The sequence below is a fragment of the Enoplosus armatus genome, chromosome 11, assembly GCF_043641665.1.
Source record: "Enoplosus armatus isolate fEnoArm2 chromosome 11, fEnoArm2.hap1, whole genome shotgun sequence".
In the NCBI taxonomy this organism is placed as follows: Eukaryota; Metazoa; Chordata; class Actinopteri; order Centrarchiformes; family Enoplosidae; genus Enoplosus; species Enoplosus armatus.
Window position 1 is genome coordinate 14,343,550 of NC_092190.1, and position 22,038 is coordinate 14,365,587.

The 22,038-nt window shown below is 40.8% G+C and overlaps 1 protein-coding gene across 1 annotated transcript; it reads right to left on the reverse strand.

Moving 5' to 3' along the window:
- Positions 1-1,200: 1,200 nt before the first annotated feature.
- On the reverse strand, positions 1,201-19,134 carry kcnj3a (potassium inwardly rectifying channel subfamily J member 3a). The gene is made up of 3 exons (XM_070914023.1): positions 18,457-19,134; positions 17,224-17,440; positions 1,201-1,796 (listed from the first exon to the last, which is right to left on the reverse strand). Exons 1-3 carry the CDS (start codon positions 19,132-19,134, stop codon positions 1,201-1,203), a joined length of 1,491 nt encoding a protein of 496 aa, XP_070770124.1.
- Between the last annotated feature and the right edge of the window lie 2,904 nt (positions 19,135-22,038).

The following is a 22,038-nucleotide window of genomic DNA, read 5'->3' on the forward strand; positions in this document are numbered from 1 at the left end:
TAGAGAAAACCGGATTTCATGGCATGGATTCAGTAAACAGAATGATTATGGGGCAGTGGTAGACCCTGTGGCTATATAAAGATTATAGTCATTATAATATTATTGCTTTCATCACAGAGGAGGGAGATTACGGACCCTTAAGACAAAGGTTATGATTTCCTTATAGGCCCATCTCTAAGTCTAACCAGTAACACCTAAGTTGAAATTCTAATGGAGTGTTTCATATGACCACACAGGTCTATAGTAGAGTAAGTTGATTTTGTTATATAATGAAACAAAGTGATTGCACAGTACTGAACTACTGCCCTAAGCAGTTAATTAATGACAAAATGCCCATAAATGCTTTCTAATATCACAGGGTATTATATTATGATTGCTTTGTGCTTATCAAATACAAAGTATTGACTCTTTCAACTTAAGTGTTACTTTAATAAGCAAGTGAAAATTGCGTAGCATTGTGCCCAGTCCAGACAGGTCATATGATGCCAATAATGCATTTTCAAATGTAAAATGCATCATCTAGCAACATATTCTGCATTTGATCAACTAATAAAGTCATAAAATTGCACATGGCAAAATAGTCTATATATGAAATACCAAAAATCCAGCTGTGAACAAACATGAAAATGGAAACAAGGTAATATAGTTAAGGCTAAACATCTTTGTCTATTACCTTTGTATAGCTAAGTCAATAAGAGGAGCATGCAATTAACATAACATTGCCACAATTTTACATTAAACAACAAAAGCAATCAACTCAAAACAAATGTATGTGTCTTTCGTCACCACAAATTAGAACCATGTAATGTAGGTTTTCCACGTCATAAATCATATGGCTTTGTGCAATTTTTCACTGTCAGTAAATTCACTAATGAAATTGTTTTTGTAAAATAATATATCAATAAATGTCATGCCAGAAATTATTGAGATTCTGTTCTACATGCGCTGTTTCTTACATGCCAGATTGTGCTAATTGTACATCATCCTAAAAAAAATATCAGAGGTCTTTCATCATTAGCATGTACACTTACGTCCGGAGACAAATGTGCTCAATTCCATCACCCTACTTTATATAAGGTATTTGTGCACATATTCTACATTTCATTTAATATAAGAATATTGTCCATTAATAAATTAGGAATAGTACAAGGACTTTGGGGAAAAAAGGTGGATGGCATAAGTTAAAATACGTTGCCTGCTTTATGTAAAGCGATCTGAATTCATCTTTCTGAGTTTGGGCGGCAGGTGTCCGTCCATCCTGCCCCCTCCTCCCCCAGCCAGTCGCTGCAGCTTGGGAGGTAAGTCCGCCACTGACTTACTCATGGGCTCTGAGCTGATCTTGGAGGCCTTACCAGCCTGCTTATCATCAGAGACACCGGGAACAGAGCTGATTCGCTGCAGCTTCATGGGCAGGTCTCCAAAGCTGTAAGTCATCTCTGAGGTGGTGGAGCTCATCCTTAGTAGCTTCTTAGGCAGGCCGTCCCGCCCTGTGATCTTCTGGAGCTTGGTGGGCAGCTTGGTGGTGCTGTCATTGTCCTCCAGGGTCTCCAGACAGTCCAGAGAGCTGTTCTTCTCCCCGCTGTTGCACAGGGACGGAGCCATGAGGGGCGAGGAGAGGAGCAGGGCCTCCTCCTGCTCCTTCACGCTGTATGGAGGGGTGGGCACCTCGAATGTGGCATGGAACTGAGAGTAGTCCACCTTAAAGAAGCCTTCCTCCAAGGAGATAACCGGGAAGAAGCGGTGTCCCCACAGAACCTCGTCCTCGGTGTAGGACGTCCTCGCTTGGCAGGTCATCCCTGTCAAAGAGAAAGAAACATCAAGAGAAGACAATCGACTGGAGGAATTGTACGATTTCCTTGCCATCTTTGAGGCTTCAAAAAATGATGGCAAATCACCTGCCATTGTGTTGCCCAACACAGTAGAGACTAACTTTTTAAGATGAAATGTTTCATGTTCATATTAAACAACAAAACTTAATTATATGCTTGGTGCTGTTCCATAAGAATCAACAGAACGGCATTCACCAGGATTCTTGCCATTTTCAGATCTCAAAGCAAACAATACTGCAGACAAAAGTGCCTCAATGAATAAGTAGCCAGCTGCCTACATAATAATAATTAATAATTAATTAATAAAAAGCGTAATTAATTTTTCAGCATCCAAACGTTTATGAGTAATTTCTGCTGGGTTTTTTTTTGTTGTAATAATGGCTAATCATTTAATGATAAAAGACCCAAGTCAATCTGATATTACTGTTCAAAAGGAGCTGTCGATTCACAGAGTAAATCTGATATCAATATATATTTTTTTCCTTTTTCATTTTTTTCATAGTTTTTTCTGTTCACCTGAGGTTCCACACTAATGCATACAAAACAGGTGAAGACCGACCACTGACAGATAACAACCCATAACATTCTGTGCTTCTAGTAAGAAAACGCAGGTCTTCTCCACACCACCTCTTGTGCTACTTAACAGTTCAGTCCACACTTTAAGTTTGGCTAGTAGCTACAAAAGATAGAGGATTAAGATAATCAAATTGCTGGAGAGGCAAACCCACAGGAGTAACAGCTGCAGGCAAAGGCTGCAGGAGGTCTAGCTCATGCTAAAATTTCTTTGGAACACAACAAAGGGAATTTAATCCAAAACACAAAACGTTTGTGTGACAATTTAAATTCTGTCATTTGGAGATTACGAATTAAAATAAAACATCCTTTTTCGTGTGCTCTGGGTTTGTGTGTGTACTCGTAACGATGCTCCACTCGGCACAAGATAGCAGATTATGATACACTCTGAATAAAATTTCCCTCACAGGGGACTCTGAATTAAATCCCTGCTTAAAACTCCCCTCACGTCCTCAGAAACAAATTAATGCAATTAGCAAAATCATGAGGTTTGATGATCAACAACATTTTTTTCTATGCAAAGCTATTGCATGCTTATTAGTGATTACTCATCACCATTATTCAGCAGCTGCTATCATGGCTGCCTGTGCATTATATCATAGTACTCTGGTTCCAGCAAAGCCCTATCCATCTCAGCATAGTTAACAATCGGCTGAAAAAACAAATTTCATTTCTTACTGCAAGTGAGCATAGAAAATCTGTAATTAGGTTTACATCTAAAACAAGCCACTAAATTGGTTATATCAGTCCAGAAAAACCCTCATTTTAACATAGAGAAATGGCTGGGGGCACTCATGTTAAGACTTGTTGAAATCCATTAGGAAATCAGTGACTGCAGTAGGTTATTATCACATGTTTTAATTACCAGCTTAATATTGTTCTAGCAGCGACAGTTGGGTTCAAACTAAGACGAAGCATGCACTCACAGTGAGACACCGCTGCTGATTGCGAGGATGTCATCATCGAAACTAGAGGCATCTGTGATACCGCCCGAATCCCAAGGTCATAAAATAATTCACTGATAACAGCTCTGTACACAATCGCAGATGTGCAAGAGACTGAACATCAAGTGCGTTTGGGGTATTCAAAGTATTACTTCTGCACTATTGCTTCAGAGTCCCGTAGCCTTTAGGCATATGGAAGCGTGCTGCAGTGAATAAAGCGGGCGAAGCTAATGAGAACTTTAGGGCCAAAGCGATTGAGAGTTAAGTGTGAATGGAAATCTTATTGCATTGTGAGCCTATTAAGCTGCCTCCAGCCAAAACATAGTCACCATTTGATCATCAACAGGCTTACATACACTGATTCTGAGAAAAATGGGGTGTAAAATGCGCTCTGTTTTGGTTTCATAACAGCTACTTAATCACCACCAGCAGCCAGCCATACAGTACCTGCTTTACTGAATCGTACAGTCAATGCTGCAATGTTAACTCGACACCCATACAGTACATGCAGGACTGAGGAAAAAAGGTTGGAACAAGTGAAATGAAATTGCGCCTGAGGCAAAAGGTTGCCACAGTAATACACAAGACCCAAATAGCTTCATCTTACATCTATTAATAATGCTCTATTGTTCCTGCAGATGGTGTAGGAGTTGCTGTAAGACCTCTGGAAACCCATGAACCCTGCAGGCCTGGGGGCTGAATCCCTGTTCAACCTGTTCCTCCTCCTCTATAGCCACTCAAACCTCAGAAAAAAGAAGAAATCTCACTGATGTAGATGGTCTAATCAACGGTGCCCCTCTTCAAAAATTAACAATGGCACTAGACTTAATCATGGTCATTAATATACATTTAATTAACATAGATAATTCAAGGATTGATGCCTGAGCCAAGCGCAACTCTAGACACGGTTGCATCACATATGTACACTTGTGTTGCTATAGACCAGCTGTTCTGCAACACCCACAGTCATATGGCACACAGTGTAACAGACACAGGCAATGGTTATGAACTGTGTGCCTCGACTTTCACAGAGGCCACAACACAGTTTGATCTGTGATAGAAATATACACGTTGTGTAAAAGAATATGTTGAATATGACAGAGAACTCATGATGATAACAGAGTACAGTTAAACAGCTAAAAATAGAGCGAGAATAAAACAATAAAGATATCGAAATTTTCTACAGTTACTGAATATAATTCCTAAAATAGGATTCCAGTCAAATGAGAATACCCATGTCGGTGTGTATTTCGTATTACTGGTAAAGGCTTATGTAACTCTAAAATAAACGCCTGCCCAGGACTCAGTGTTTCTATGGAAACAAAACTGTAGGAATGTGTGTATGCGACAGCCATAAACCTTTCCACTGCTGAGTTTGGTCAAAAGTAACAATGACAACACAAAACAAGAGTCTCTCTCTTAGATTATGACAGCAAAAAAAAAAAAGGCTCAAAATGGATTTTGCACTGAGGTCAGGGTTAACTCATCCATACGGCTCCAAAGTCAGAGCAAAATGGTTTTTACTGTTACTGAAACGTGACCTTTTAACACCAAACCACAGCTCAGAGTGGATAAATTGTATATTTTGGTGACTTCTCATCAGTGAAGGCCAGAGCTCACATTACAAATATCAACTTTATTAAAGCACAGAGCAATTTTTTCTTCCTCTATCATCTATCACTCTTACAGTATATTGCAGTGTTTTATATCTGTGTCATCTTCATGGCATCACATTCTGTATCACATGAGCATTTTGTCATAAACACACACGCAGCAGAGAAAAAAGAATATCCTATCCCATTTCTGCTGCTGTTTGCTGCTGCAAACATGCAACTGTAGGACATCAAACACCTCAGATGTGTGTTGTGCAGTGTTGTCACAGCCAGTTAGGGTTGTTGGTAACAACAGTCAACAGTATGTCAAAAAGTGAAACCAAACAGGCTCACACACAACTTCAGATCACTTTCTTTACTCATTTTTATGCCCTGCACTAGGTACACCTGTCTATATCTTTATTTTAAGATTATTTTGTGTTTTGAGAAGGGGTGGTCAAACCTCACAGGGAACCTTGCGGTTCCACTGTTCCACTGTAATAGGCTACTTGTTTAAATGTTTTTTGAGCAAAAATGCCAAAAATTTGCCGGTTTCCATTTCTCAAAGGTGAAGATTTTCTGCTTCTCTAACTACTTGAATACTACTACTTGGCTTGGGTTCTGGATGTTTGCGGTGGGCATATTTAGCTATTTTCTGACATTTTCTAAACCAAAAAAAAAGATCGGTTTACAGAGAAAGTAACTGTCAGATGAATCGATGATTACAATCATCTTTTGTTACAGCCCCAACCAGAATCAACAAAATAAGAGCAAATCAACACTTAACCAGATTCCTTCATTCTTCAACTCATGAACAAAAAATAAAAAATGCACCGTTAAACCACACTAGCTCTGTTGGGGGAAAGAGGAAGAAACCAGGAGGGAGAAAAAACATCATTGGAATCGACGAGGAGACGATTCCTCACTCAGCCCATTAGGAGAGAAATGTTTAACTCTATGGATATATTACACTTCTAAAACTGCACAATATGAGCTTCTGTACCACCCCTGTTACAGAATCTCTGTCGGAGGAGTACAGAGAGTACATACACTAAACACAGTACATACATGGTCAAATAAACACACTTTATATACACTGTTGTGTGTATATACATATATATATATATATATATATATTTCTCACCAGTTGTACGAAAAAAATCCCAGATAATGATTCTACAAATTACAAAATTACTACACTGCCTCTCATGCTGGCAGTCTTATCAACATGTGAGGGTATTTGAAGGCTCAGTTCAAATTATTATCTGCTATCGATCCCTGTGTTTCAAAATAATCAATCAACCTAAGTGGTGGAAGAAATGCCAAGTAAAAGTAGCAATTCAACCCACAGAAAGTTTCTGTCTCTACAGCTCAGCTCTACAGAGCATTTTAACATCTTTCGGCTTCATTGTTTTGGTTTTACGGCCCACAACTTCATTGTTTTGATTCACTCTCACTGCTCTCATCAGAGTCATTTCCAGCAACAGTTCTGATAAACCTACTGTACACTACCTGCTCTGCACCAAACAGCAGACAGACGACGTTAGCTGGTGAACATAGAGGAGTCAGATATTTCCCTCAGGAGTTGGCGGAGACCTTTAAACCTCAACAGAGCTAAAAGGAGAGTGAACAGTGGACTTAACATTCGCCAGGTGGCCAGAAACACAACTATGAACAAATGCTAATGTTGCTCCATATCTGCTGGAGATATAATTAACCAACTCTTTGTTAACACATTCACTGTAACAACTTTATGAGGTGTAAATATGTCAATGCTGTGTTTACAGCTTGTTCCGCTGCTCCCAAAACATCAAACACAATATAAGTAACAGAAACAAGTATTAGGGCAAAATGTACTTAAATATCAAACGCAAAACTATTCATTGTAGTTGTAACGGTCCAGCTACACATACTGTAGTTCATTTTACCGTTGAGCTTAATCTCTCTGTTTTATCATATTGTTACTGTCTCACTGTCTTTTCAGATGGATTAGGGTTTCTCATTTCACCTTAACATCTACATTTCATTTTTTGCCATAATTGTTTTTGATTGTATACAAATGAATGAAATCTAAAAGTGGAATAAGAATTACAATCAAATGATTAGCAAATAACTTTCTTGACATGAAGTATTTTTTATAAAGCGCAACACCGAGCAAAACAAGAAAATATAGACAGTTTTTGCCTCCAGTAAACAGGATGTGGGATTCTTGATGTTTTCTGATTGTCCAATGTTTACCTTCATTCTACACAAGTGTGAAATCCCTTCAGAAGTCCCTCATCACTGAAGTTCTGCAGGCAGTTCACTGCTCTCGTACTGTATGCAATATCCATGTGACAGCATGAGCGGCATTAGAATAATCCTCTGCTGAATCCACAAATTCAAGACAGATGTAAAAAGAAAAATGCATCTCATTAGAGGTCAATCTCAGAGGGGAAAGAACCTAGAAAATCAGAGAAGAAACGTTTTCTGCATCGTTGTGTGCAGGTGTTTCACAGGCTTTTTCTGCCATCTCAGCAGCAACCATGTTCTTCAATGAATTCTCCAAAATCCAAACAAGAAAATCAAATGGAATTTTAAAAAAATGAGGCAGACTTTGGAAATGACGACACAGCACTGAGATGTGATGTGTGTCTGGAGATTACAGGTGCTCTATCTCCGCTGTACAGTGTATGTAATATTTCACAGATTCACAGCTGATTCCGTTATGGACTGAAAAAAAAGAAGCAAAGAGGCAGAAAGAATAAACTTTGGGATTTAGATGCCAAAAAGCCATCTCAGCTTGAGACTAAATAAATGCTCTTTTCCTTGATAGCACAGCGCTGGCTGCTTCTCTGGTCTAACAAAGTGAAGCAGCCGCAGAGTCAGCGGAGTGACAGCAAAGATAAAATGGGTTCTTTGGGGGCTGGAATAGAAAAGCACTGTAAACTCAGAGGCAGCCTGCCAGTGTTTCTTGATAGTAGCTGAAAAAAAGAAAGAAGAAAACCCTAAGTGGTATTCACAGATTCTGTCGTCTAAAAGAAGCTCATCCAGGTTGTTGAAGCCGGAGGATCATATCCGTTTGGTGCCTGGCTCAGTCAGATTCTCAGCTGCAGATCTGCACTTGACACACTGAGGACAGAGTAAAGTCAATGGGCAGACCTGAGAGCACAGATCTGTTTATTGCAGCTCTGTCAAACTATCTAGGCAGAGTCTAAATCTAGAGGGGGGGGGGGGGGGAAGCTCTGCTGCTATTATATGATTCAACGACCCACAGGCACCAAGCAAATGACACTCAAATTTGACGGCTATGTGAAAATGAAGGTTTATTCAAATGACTTCAAATGAACTCTCACAATGCGAGTCACTGAAAAAGAAGAGGTGGGCGTCAAAGAGTTCTTTGCAACCTCCTATTTAGTGACAAAATCACAAATAACCTCCCTCCTCCTCTCTCTCTCCCTGTCTGTCTGGCTCTCTCCTTCACTCAGTCACTCAAATGGTCACACACACACACACACACACACACACACACACACACACACACACACATACAAACTCCCTCACCAGTGCATTGCTGTCAGCAAAGTCCCCTGACAGTCTATCACGGCTGTGGAAACAGCTCAAGTGTTATGTATGAGAGAAACGCTAGCAAAAACAAGCATGAGAATCTGGACGCTGCACACACAGAGCACCACCACTACACAGCACCGTCCAAGATTCCTCCTGATCTCATTGTCGGGCACTCGCTGCGGCCAAGGCCTATCCACAAAATGCCTTTGCTGTATCGTTGGATTGTGAGGAAACAACAATTAATTGGAGACAATTATCCTTTTCTTCATTTTGCAAAACAGGAAGCAGAATTCCCCTTTGGCTTCTTTTTAGGATCTGTGTTACAACATATTAAGCTGCAGCGCTGAATATGGTAATGAAGAAGAGAAGAAGAGGGGAATATTAGGATGCTTGGTGTTTAAGCTTACTGAAGAGAGGGAAGTTCAATTTACAGGTCTGAATAATACGGTTCTTAGTGGTTTGGCTTTTTGTTATTCTTTTCAATGAAATGTTACAAAGGCCAGAACAAATTGTACCTACAATAGAATTTGAAAAGGAATCTCATTTTGATACAGACACTGCTATTGTGGCCACAAGTCCTGTCTGATCATCTGTTTCTATGGTGACCACCATCAAGTGGTAAAGTGTAGAAAAATCCACAAGCATTCAGTGACCTGTTTTCACAGTTTGACTTTTTTTTCCAAAGAGGGAAATAAGTCCCCTCCCTCTGTTAAACACTGTTTTAGTGTGTGATCTACGTGTGAAGGTGGCTTCCAGTTGTTTGCAGCTCTGAGGTTTATTTCACCCGTACAGCACCGGCTGAGCAGTGAGAACAAGGAGGAAGCTGATGGAGGGAAAAGGCAGGGGAAGTGCACTGCTGTGGGGGAGGGGAGAGCCTGGATGCTGAGGCAATTGCTTGAGTGTGGAGGCTGTTGGAAAGGGAAGGGAATAGGAGCAGGGGCTGCCAACCATCTCCACACAAGGTGGGGTGTCAGGCAGGCTCGAGGAACATATGGCCGTAGGCCATTAACACAGCCAGGAGAGCACATTTTACCAAGAGAAGGCAGCACTGAATACTGCTGTAAGGGAACCAGTTGAGCAAAACGGCAATCGATGGATTTCCTTTAGGACAAACAACTACCATAGGTCATATTGGGAAAATCATACTGTGGATGTGTCCAAACCAACTGGGGCTATGAATAATTTTCTCTTCATTATATATTGAGTGCAGAAATGATCATAGAACCATTTTCTTCCCATAAAACAGACTGAATGAGTGAAAGCTGTAATCTCATATTGATCTCGGCTATTAAATCTACTTAAGTCATGAAGAGGAGTTACAGCTGAAAGGGGGAGACAAAAGAGAGGTTTTTAAGCCTTTAGAGATCTCAGACTTAGATGGTGCTAAAGAGAAGTAACTCGCTGTTAGGAAAGCGTCCTTATTGTTTTTTCAAGTTTGTCACTTGAGCTGGAGAGCAGATTATTCCAGTAAATTCGAGCACGTCTGAGTGACAAAAACAGAGGGAGAGATCCCAGAGGAGGGTCTTGCTAGAAGACAAGCCTTAAGAAAAACATGTTCATGTGGTTCTGTTCTTTGGCCGCAGGATTGATTCACCTGGTCTTCAGGGACGTTCGCAGCTCCACCAATCAATGCTGCCAGTGACCAACACTGAAAGTGCACAACCTTTCTTGTAACCTCTTAAAACAAGTGGAGCCACCATATTACCTAAATTACTGACGTGTAACGCTTTGATCTGAGTGTCCATCCTCCATCTAGACAGGGGTTAAAATTGAAGTCTACAGAAAAAATAGTCCTTCTCATAACAACATGGCATGCACAAAGGCAAGTGAGACCTTGTCCATTATTTCTAACTCGTCGTAGCGTGACGAGAAGACTGAGACATCGTTGGTGGATGCATTTCTGGTGCTTTCGTCACACGGGTTCACCCCAGGTCTGCCGCCACACCTCCTCTGCCAGTGATTTATTGCCATCCAACAGGGACTTGACAAATCCCTAAAGACACAATTACCGTGCTCCCCCTTGGGAAGCCAGCACAGTTCATCTAAAAGGGATAATGAATCCAGGATGTCATAGCTGGTTCGCTGCAATGCCCATTATGTGGAGTTCATCCCCAGTGCAATTATTGTATGTACAGTAGACATGAGGGGTAAATCTCACAGATGCCTTCCTAGAATACTCTTGTTTGTTTATCTAAAATTAGTTATGCTAATTTCAGTGTTATTCAATGCAAGCAATACCAGGCTGCCTTTGTGCAGAGCATAATGAGCAGTTATTAAGCAGATGCCAATATACAGGGGCTGGACAAAATATCATGAACACCTTTATAATGTAACATAATCAAATCCAACCACCCTGCAACAAATCTTTGTGAAGCTTGTAAAGTTCAGTTCATTTTTAGACTATGTGAGGCGTTCTAATCTCTATGGTGATTTTGAGGGTGATTTTTTCTTGTTGTTGTGATGAGCTGACATTGTAAATATAACCCCGGTGTACAGTGCATGCTGTATACAATCTACTACAATCCAGTAAAACAACAATAATCGAGTCTCTGACAGTCTGCCTCATAAAACTGAAACTAATGCGACACAAAGTTATTATTCATGGCAGCACTATTGTAATAGATGGTATTACATTATACAGATCATGATATTGTGAACATTCCTTGCAAATGTATGTACCGTATGTAGCCTGTAAAAAGTCAATCAGTAAATCTACTCATGCTGCTTTTACTGTTACAGAAAGAAATACATTTCTGACGTGTAAAACCCTGTGGTTGAAGTATTCAGATCCTTTACTCAAATAAAAGTTGCAGTACCACAATGTAATAGTACTACAAGTAAAAGTCCTGCATTCAAAGTCTTACTGAAGTACATGCACAGAGGTATTTTCAGCAAAATTTACTTTAAGTTTCAAAAGTCAGAATAAGCTGAAGGTGGAGCTAATTTTAACTACTTGATATACTGTTAATTATACTAATATAATTATATGATATACTGTTACTGGTCATTTCTTCTACAAAAGTGCATCATGTTCTATAAAATGAACATGTGGTTTGTATGTAAAAGCTTAATCTTCAAAGTAACTAGAAACTACAACTGTGAAAAGAAATGTAGCTGAGTAAAAAGTACAATATTCATCTCTGAAATGTTGTGGAGTTTAAGTAAAAACTAGCAGAAAAAGGGACTCCTCATGTTAAGTACAACTACCTTAAATTTAATTCAAATGTACAGTGCTTATTTAACTTCGACCACTCGTGGAAGTTTGATGAACATAATAAATAGTAATAGCATACTGTCAGTTTAAATAAATATGAGCAGGAAAGTGTATGAGTATATTACTGCATTCAGATCCAGACTTCATGCATCACTACACGTCTTCGTGGCACTGCAAACATCTCCCATGTTTGTCATGCTGAAATATTCAAGGCAGGTAGTTGGAAAATGTGTTGTTAATTGAGTCAAATGAACCGAAAGCATGAAATACATTTTAACAAGAGCGCTGTGAGGTATCCAACGCGTGGCTTATCACTACGCAGGTGGAGCTCTCACCTTGAGCACATTAGATTTAATTGGAAGCTCCCGCTCTCACCTGATCTGCAGCTTTAACTCCCCCACTGAACCCACTTTAACCCTTTGACCCGCGAGGCTGTGGCAGAAAGCACGACGCCAGGAAGAGAAGACGCGCTCTCGGCGTAATGATTCAGAATGAATTACAGTCAGTTTCTCCAGAGGACTTCACAGTTGGCTCGTATCCGGGGGTTCACTCATGTGCCAGCGTTTACCTGAGCTCTGAAGCTCCCGACGGCAGGCAACCCCGGACCTCCGGGGCAGCGGCCTCTCACTCATATGATTGAAACTATTAGGCCTGCACTACAACAGAAAGCTCTCCATTTTCATTTCAATTACTGCTGCCGATGATAAAACACAGATCGGGCCATGACATTGGCTGCTCTGCTAATCAGTGGCAATAGATGTTTCCAATTAATTATGCTGGCTGGTTTTACTACTAGACAGAGTCTGCATCAATGCAATTATTACTCTTAATTTCATTTTCTAAATATACACTATATGTATATTTGTTGCACAACAATAACTTAATTAAAGCTATGATGATAGTATTACATAACTAATTTGTTTTTACACAACACAGGTCAGGTAATAACTTTTTTATTATTATTAATATATTTGACCATAAATCTATGTTCATAAATTAAAATCATAATATTTATGATAAAACTTTACTACTACACAGGTCTAAAGACAGACTTAATTTAAAAGACACACTTTTCAAACATCGAGCATACAGGTAGGCGATTTATTATTCAAAGCTGCTCTCTCCAGTCACATACTGCATTTATGCACACAAAAACACATGAATAAACATTACCAGTTGATCCAGTCTATATGCAACCAACCCCCTGCCACCCACACTCATTTTAAAATGAGCAGATAGCTGGGATATTCTATTTTTTATTCCATAGCAGTGAATCATAGGAAAGCCGTGTAGCAGGATAAAAAAGAGGGGGCTGACAGAAATCTTTGAAAACAATCAAAAATCAACGCACGACTTTATCAAAGAGAAGACGGAGCACTTTTGATCTTTTTGCCATGATTTGCCTCTCAGCCAAATCAGGAGAGGATATGTGACGCTGTGTTTCGTGTACAACACACATTCAGTGGAGAATACAAACACAGATTATTAGTTAGCTTAGTAAGTAGCGAGTGTTTGCCTGCAGTGCAAATGTGCTGTGTCACCAGAAGAGAGAAATAAAGTCGAACTGAAAACTCTGAGCAAAATACAAGCTTTTAAATGAACACCAAGACAGCTGAGTTTATCATGAAGTAAACTTTACGCCTCTAAATCCTTAAAAACCTTGTCAACTTTGCTAACATTTCTAAATATGACTTATTTGCAGCATTTTATGAATTTCACAGCGAGTGTAATGATCACGCTCCGCACATTTGCATGAAAGTCACATCAGTCTGAAAAGAAAAAAGGTTTATGCTGATGATACAGTTTATGCTCACGAATCATTGCTTTTCATAGCTGATGAGTGACTTTAAAAACACTTTTCAGAGCTCGTGAAGATCTGAACACTGTTTTACCACCATGTTAGACCCTGAACACTACACAGAATTGAAGGGACAGACTGGCAGACTTCTTTCTGTTCTGTAATGGAAATGATTTCCCCGTGAAATGAATCATCTGCTGGGTTATCTTTGTTAGTTATTATTTATCCAATCTGAAAAGTGCCCATGCTGTGGTGTAGCTGCATCCTGTACAAATCCAACACTGAAGATCATGAAATAAATTTAGTTGCAATACGCTGATTCGTTTCATGGTCGGAGGAACCTAAACGTCTGTTACTGGCAGCTACAGTTTATTTTGGGTTCTCGAGAATCAGCTCCACTAATGAACAGATTGCCTCTGGCTTGGTATTTAAGCCTTTGTAATGTTGAGCAGCATTGCTGGTGTTAATGGAACATTTATCTAAACTCCTGATGTATTTTAAGACTGCATGTAGTAGTTCTGGATCAGCTGATGAGCCAAAGTCATCATCAGCATCAAATTACCAGGCAATGCTATTACTATGTCATTATGATAAATATAATATAAATATACATTTATGGACAGCATGGTACTCGTATTGAAGTGTTCGGGGTGGATGGTGAGTGTACAAAGCGCAGAACATTGACACAAAAGAGTTTGCATCCTTAGTCCCGCATGTCTTTATGTTTAAGCAACAGAAGTGACAATCTTACAAAGGACTGTAACAGTAAGTAAACATGTCGTGCCTCGTATTTCAAGTCACTTTTGACTTTTCAATATTAAACAAAGATCAAGTGCTTTGAGTGCCTAACATATAAAAATTAAAAAGTTTAATGATGCTTTAATTGTTAAAAACAGATATTGTATTTCCAGTTGCAAATAAATAGTATATAAACTGAGCAGATGTTACTGCACTAGATGTTACTGCACTGCGGACTCTTAGTAAGCTTATTGTACAACTGTAAAATCTAATTGGTACATAATGTACATATTTTTGTCTCCATCCTACTCCATAATGACAACATTGGAATTTCTTGTATACATTGCATTTATTATTAATTGGTATTAGCACTATACACAAACATCCAATATCAGCTGGGCTGCAGTCCTCACTTGTTATTCCGTCTAGCAGTACTACATTCCTCTATTGTCAAGCCTGCAATGCACAAATAATGCAAGTAACTCAGCTTGGTGTTATTGTGCTGAGATTCACATCAACAAAGTATCACACAGAGCCTGTCATGCATATTTGCTCGGCAGCCAAAGACACTGTAGTAACTCTGAAGACACTTGTTGGGGAGTGATGTGGCTCGTGTTGCTTGTATTGATTGTTATTGTGCCAGACATTATCCCTGTTATTGCTGTTAACTCAACCAAAACTTAGTTACCACAGGCTTCTTGTTTGGGGTTTTTTTTACCTACAACTGGCCTGTTTTTTCAGGGCAAGCAGTCAGACAGTACAGTGCATTAATTGCAACGTGATGTAAATCCAATTTATCCTCAGCAGCACAACATCTCCCTGCAGCCGCGTCAGAAAACCGACTCGATACCACAAAGCCACAACTGGCATCACTCCTGAAGAAAATATGCTGCTACCAGACATCCTACATGTCTCATTTGGAAGGTGCATCGTACTGAGGTGGTGATCAAAAAACACCTTGGGCTCCTATTCAAAAGGAATGAGGAATAGCTCATGCCTTTTAATACAATGTAGAGGTTGTCAGAGGTTACAGCAAAATGGAACAATCCTGGGCTCCTACGTGCTCTGTTGCAAGACACGCTCCTTTGTTTCTTTTCTAGTGCGTAAAGTGAACTTCAGTCAGTCCAAAATATTTTTTCTGTGATCTTGGGGAACAAAAGGTTACTATGTCAAAAAGGGTCCACCGTTGTGTCAGTTGTTAGCAGGGAGGACAAAGAAACCAGTGATTGTGCAGCTTTAATCTGCAGTCGAGAGTATTTTAACTTGTGTTCCAGACAGTGTTTTTTTTTTTCACACATAACAAAAAAAAACAACATCGATCTGGTGAGTTGGGCAGCTTCTTCACTAGTAAACAACAAGCCTCATAAATATTTAATCTTATTCATTCTCTGCTGTATCACCTGTTCTGGCAAGCACTCCGTAGTACAGTAACGCCTCCGTGTGCTTTTCATATTTCAGAAGAGGTCCTCTTTAATACCAGGTGACGTTGTCAACAAAGCAATTTCATTTCATGTCCAGCATCGCCATGTTTGCCCGGTATATTACTGAAACTGTGTTATGATTCCTATACCATAGAAATAAAAACCTAAGTTTAGGTGCAGTGCTGCAATCCTGAATACTCAAGGAGCGGTTGCCATGGAAACAGAGTTACATTGGCCAGAAATGAAAGCGTCTGAGGATTTAGACTTTCACTGTACATAAATTTTTAACCATAGATTGTTTCTACATCAGCCTTTCCACCTACTTCACACAACCGCAACTGCTCCTCGACGCAGACATTTCTGTGAAGTCAAAAAACGGGAGCGTTAACAATCCCAGAGAATTAAGCCGAGCCAGTTTATTTAAAACTGAGGTTGTGGCTGTTACAAATGAAAACGGTGTGATGACACATGCCTCTGTGACAGTCACTCTAAAACTATAAACGCCTGCTGATACATCAATGATTTCATCCCTTAAAACCAAAGCAAAATGTACACAGCAGATGATTAGCAGCACATTACAATTACTCTCATAACAAACTTTACAACCAGTTTACATCATAATCACACCACATGTTTACTGGTTATTAACCGATTAAATAAATAATTAACTCAAATGTAGTGGGACACATCCATGTACACCATGCTTGTGAATATGTCAAGTCTCATCAAAATGACACGACGCGAATGCTGCATGTCATAAAGAATAAATGTTTGACAGATACATCTCAGCTGCAAGGAGTCTTTAATAAAACTGCACTAAATAGCTATCAAATCTGCCTATTAGGAACTGAACATCTTTGCTAATTGCTGTCAGCAGCGTCAGCCTGTAAGCCTCCCTGTCACATCTCCACATGCTGTGTCCTCTGAACCAACCTATCACAACTGCTCCTCCGTTCACTCTGTAACAGTGGAGGAGCTCTCCCCACACTGCATCAGCTGTGTCAAATAAACGGTTGAATTCAAAATGACCACGGTGGAGGATTTTACTCTGGGCATTACTCAACTTGTGGGGAAGGAATTCCATAATTCCAAAGGGACCTTAGAAAGCAAATTATTATCCCCTCTGAGAATAGCAGCCATGAGGTAAGAGCTGTCGGGCACAAAGGCGGAGGAATGGAATTTGTCTCAGATGAGAAAAAAAAGAAAATGTATATAACCTGACGCTGACCTGCTGGAGTTTGAACGCGTTCAACGCTCATTTGTACCTTGAAACTTCCCGAAACCCAGAAGGCGTTCTAATGCATGGACTAATAAATGTTTCACTTAAAGCCTGCCACACAAGATCAATCACCTATGATGTGTAAATGCTAACCACTGCTATTATTAGCGCCTCTGCATGTTTGACATAAAAATCAATAAAATGCAATCAAGAGGTCGATAATTAATATTATCACCTATACATTATTCATTAGATTTGTCGCAGAAAAAGATACTGCAGCACAATACAACATCCTGCAGTGAAACAGCAGGCCTATAAAAATGCATGTTTTTTTGTGGTTACTCACCTGTAGTCTCAACTATTCCTTCTAGTATCACCACAATTTCAAACTGCTCTGTTTGCATGGACCTCTGGGAGAGGTCGTAGAAGGGGCTTTTGGTGTCAATCACATGGCAGATTGTGAGTGGTGAGACGAGGAAGAGCTGGTCTGCCCCGGTGCTGAAACCTACGTCCAACTCCAACTGATCCAGCGGAAGAAACTCGCCTTCGGGCGTCTGGCGAGACTAAGGAAGCGTACAGGAAGAGACAGAAACAGAGATGTTAGGTGGGGGGAAGGAAGGGCTAACAGACTTATCTACTCTGGCTTATCAAGAGCCTTTGTGTGAGCTTTTCACGTTATAGGCAATCAGAGCGACCAATCACCAGTCTATCTAAAGAAGCTTCAACACTGCAAGAATATCCACCTCAACATTTGATGTACCACCGAACTGAATGAAATCAGCTGATTTAAATGTCTTGATGCTGCTGGATTCATCTGTCTTCAACTCATCTGCTGAGTCAGGACAACTAGAAACAAGTAGAATGCTTATTTGTCTTTATGATGAAACAGTTTTAATAATTAACAAAGACGGATGTGGTTGCAGTGTGTCTTTGGTAAAACTTACCTTGAACTTTATAAGAGCCTACATCTAATCTCCTACAATACCACTGTATTCCTCTATGTTACCATGATAATTGGTGGATATGCATTTGCATAGTCGAGCATTTCGTAGAGCAAAAAGCTTTTATGAGTTCTCTATAGACGTTTGTGAAGCCAGGAGGTGGACAGCAGGGAAATCCATAGATGATGTTCTCCTGATATGGGACAGCAGCACATTTACACCAAGTTGCAACACGCTACCACTTTGAGAGTCATGCGTGATACACAGAATTTGAACATGTTCTTCTTGAGGTCTGATGTAGGAACACATTGTTGTGTTGTGTTCAGCAAATCAGCTATGCAAAATATATAATTTGTGAACTAGATAAAAAGCCTTCTGTGCTGTGGCTTGGACAAGGATCGTATTGATCTTATGGTTACTTATGGGCTGTTTGTATGATTTGCATCATTGTAGTCTTGAATGTTTGGAAATGACAGTGAAGCTTTGTCTACTGAATGCTTCATGGTTTCATGCACAGTCAGGAGGAGGCTTAAATGTCAGTGTGGAGGCCTCTCAGTAAACATGCACTGGGCCATGATAAACAATGGCAACAGAACTAAAACACTGGACGCCTCCCGACTAAAAGTAGCATCACTTACTTTCAGCAATTTGCAGCGGATCTGTGCGGAGACCATATGGCTGTTACGCAGGTTACCGACCCTGAACATGAGAGTTAGTTTCCCATCTCGCATAGAAATCGCCGCATGTTCACTGAACATCAAAGTCTCGGCCCTTTTCTTGGGCTGAGACATCTTGATGAACATGCAGCCGATCAGAAAGGCATCGACGATCGATCCGAGGATCGACTGGAAAAGAAAGAGAATGATCCCCTCGGGGCATTTGTCTGTGATGTATCTGTAGCCATATCCTATAGTGGCCTCGGTCTCTATGAAGAAGAGAAAGGCTGAGGGAAAGTTGTAGACATTGGCCACACATGGAGTGTACTTGTCATTGTGGGCTTTGTTGAGGTCTCCTCTGATGTATGCGATGAACCACCACATCGAGGCCATGAAGAGCCAAGCGACTGTGTAGGTGAGGATGAAAATAAATAGATTCCAGCGCCATTTCAAGTCTACGAGCGTTGTGAATAAGTCTGAGAGGTATCTGCTGGTTTCACCACCCAGGTTCCCATGCTGGACGTTACATCGCCCGTTCTTGTCCACGAACCGCTGTCTCTTCCTCTTTTTCTCTGGGGGAGGCTGATTGAATCCAGACCCGCTAGATGAGGTGGTCACTACCTGATAATCGTCCCCAAATTTCTTTCGAAGTGCAGACATACTACGATGACAGCAGCGAAGGAAACAACAAAGGATTCAATGATTAAAAAAAAAAAGTCCGGGGATGTAGTTGCTGCAGTCGTGAATGCCCGTGCGCAATGTCTCCTGGTTGGAAATAAGGCGATAAAAGTGCGCTGTCTTCGCCCCAGTTAGTCTTGCACCGTCCTCTTTCGCCACACACTACTGTTGGTGCACTCTACAGCCATGAAATATCAATAATGTACGACTGGTTCACAAACCCCGACGATAGGAGCCATATGAAAAAAATAAAGAACAAACGACGCACAGGATAAGGTATCCAAACGCGCCAGTCGCAGTCCGGGTTTTACAGGTTTATCAGTTGCTGCGTCGTGGATTACTCATCGCCCGTGAAGGTTGGGGCTATATCGACCTGTTCAAAACTGTACTCACAAAGTAAGTTTTCATGCGAAAGTTCAAAATCCTTCAGCGGCCCATAAAACACCAATGTCTTTGCGCAATCAGTCGCTGGAAACGGTTTCCAGAATGAAACGTCTCTGTGCGCACTTGTGTTGGAGATGATTCGGTTTCCAGTCCTCCCTTTGCGGTCTGCATACATAGGAGATGAATTGCATCCAAGCATATGAGTGTAGAAAATGACGAGCCGGAGGAAGAAAATCACTGTCCCACTGTCGTCATTTTTGGCTGCGCGCATCGACGCTGATTGCCGGGCTCTTTTCGGGCACCTGTTCCCCTCTCTTAGAGAAATGTCGACTGGCTTCTCGCGGCTCCGCGGTAGAGATCCACCAGATGCTCTTTTGGCTTCTTAGATCCTTCTTTGCCTTCGATAATTCCCCGTTCGGCTCCTGCGCACTTGCACGTTTCCAGTGATGCACTCACTGTTGCCTAGTGGTACTACAAAGACAGACAATTTGGAGGAGGAGGGAAGAGGGTTCGCCTGATTTGACAGTTTTTATTTATTTTTTTTCAAGTGATCAAATATGTGGAACTGCAGCCAAGATGTTATGATGCCTTTCAAAGAATCAGACTGAACGCCACATTTCAGCCTCTAAAAAGAGAATGAACAGACCTCTGGTTCTTTGTGACAGCACCACATTGGTTTATATAACTGTAACAAAATGGGAACAGAAAATAACAGTCTTTATCTCTAGTTTCATAACGCTGAGCAAGAATATTTCCATTGTTTCCTAATTCTTCTCTGCAGTATATCTGTAGTTCAAGGGAAAGTCATCCCATCTGTAGTGGACATTTACAAATGCACCTCATTTACTGGTTGTTCCTCTGGGTCACCTGTGCTAACAGCCACCGACGACCCCATTCTCCACCCCACAGGCGACTGCACCCACTTTGAATGCTCCACACAAGAGATCCTAACAGGGTAACAAGTTCTGCAGGAAAGCTGCTGACACTCACAGCACAGTATTAGAGGGGGGCACAAAGAGCTGCAACCAGGATGCACAACTCCGAATTCACTCATGTTATTACTGAGATCATGGCCACAGAGGAATACACCCACACCATAGTTACCCGGCCTTACACGCCGTCTCTCAAACACACATAATGAGGCAGGGCGAACAACATACCACCACCTGACTCACACACAGTTTACCTCTCACTCTCTCTCCACCCCTCTCCCTCTTCTCTTTCCTTCTGCACTCCATAGTGTGACGCTGTGTGTTGTTCTGGCAATATCTCTCCCCGCTAAAAAGCACAAATGTCACTTATTCAAGAAATCACTAGATGACTGCAGCTTTGAAATTCACACAGCAACCAGACACTTGGGGATCAATTGAATTTTGATCATTTTCACCCCAGAAAGAGTCACTATCAGTAGATTAATACATTAATAAGCCCTCCAATTGAACATCCTTATTTCTGAATCAAGCTTATTAGTCACCCACAAGGTAGGGTTACTGTATAGCATCACACACAATCTAATGTGAATATGAAACACAAATCATTTTTACACTCTTGCACACAAAATATACTCTGTCTACAGTAGCTTTTTTAAACCATTTTTGGATCCATTGTCTGAGCTCACAGGGTTCAATATGTTTTCGAGTCAGTCTGGTTTCAGGCGAAATCTACCTCTCCTATTACCCTGTAGCTCCCTGTGGTCTACCACATGATATTCCATGTCCAGTCTGAGCTCAGCATGCCCTACTGTATAAATGGTAGCTTCTAAAAACAGCACTAAGGCCTGACATAACCGTTTCCAAATGAACGATCGCATGGCAGCACAGAGCAACGTTGATGTGCCTCCAAGTGTTGTCTGCGAGGCCCTGTGATTCAGTCCTCCAGAGAGGGACAGACAGGGGAAGATCTCCCCATCAGTCACTGGGCCGTCATAATTGCCAGGTGAACGTTAGCTACAGCTTCTGCAGGACTCAGTGCTTTTATAATGAGTGCATGGGGACACAGGTCATCCACCATGCATTCTGGCCCTCATTAAGAGGAAGAGGCTATTCACATATTTGCAGAGCAAAAAGAAGGCTATTAGTTTGGACCGGCCAGCAGCCAGCCAGCCAGCCAGCCAGCCGACACCCTGAGCTAGAAATTTTTAATTGCTGTATTATACAGATGCACTGATTGAAACAAAAGTTTTTTTCCACAACTCTTGTCAAAATGTCTGTCCTGCATGTACATTTAGAAAAAGCAATTAATTTCAGGATGCAGTGGGTTGTTTGAAGTATTTCTCTATAACATCATTCATGTTTTAAAAAAACATCTTTAGGTATTATTTATGGAGAGTTTAACAGTCAAAATCATCTCAGCTAATTGGCTTAATCAGGACTGTGTGGATGTGGTGTGATTACATTTGATTGACAGGGACCAAACAATCCACACACTGTCATCAGATTCAAACGTTGCTAAATCCTGATTGGTGCATGGCAAGAAGGTGACATCACCTTTTTCTAACTAAGT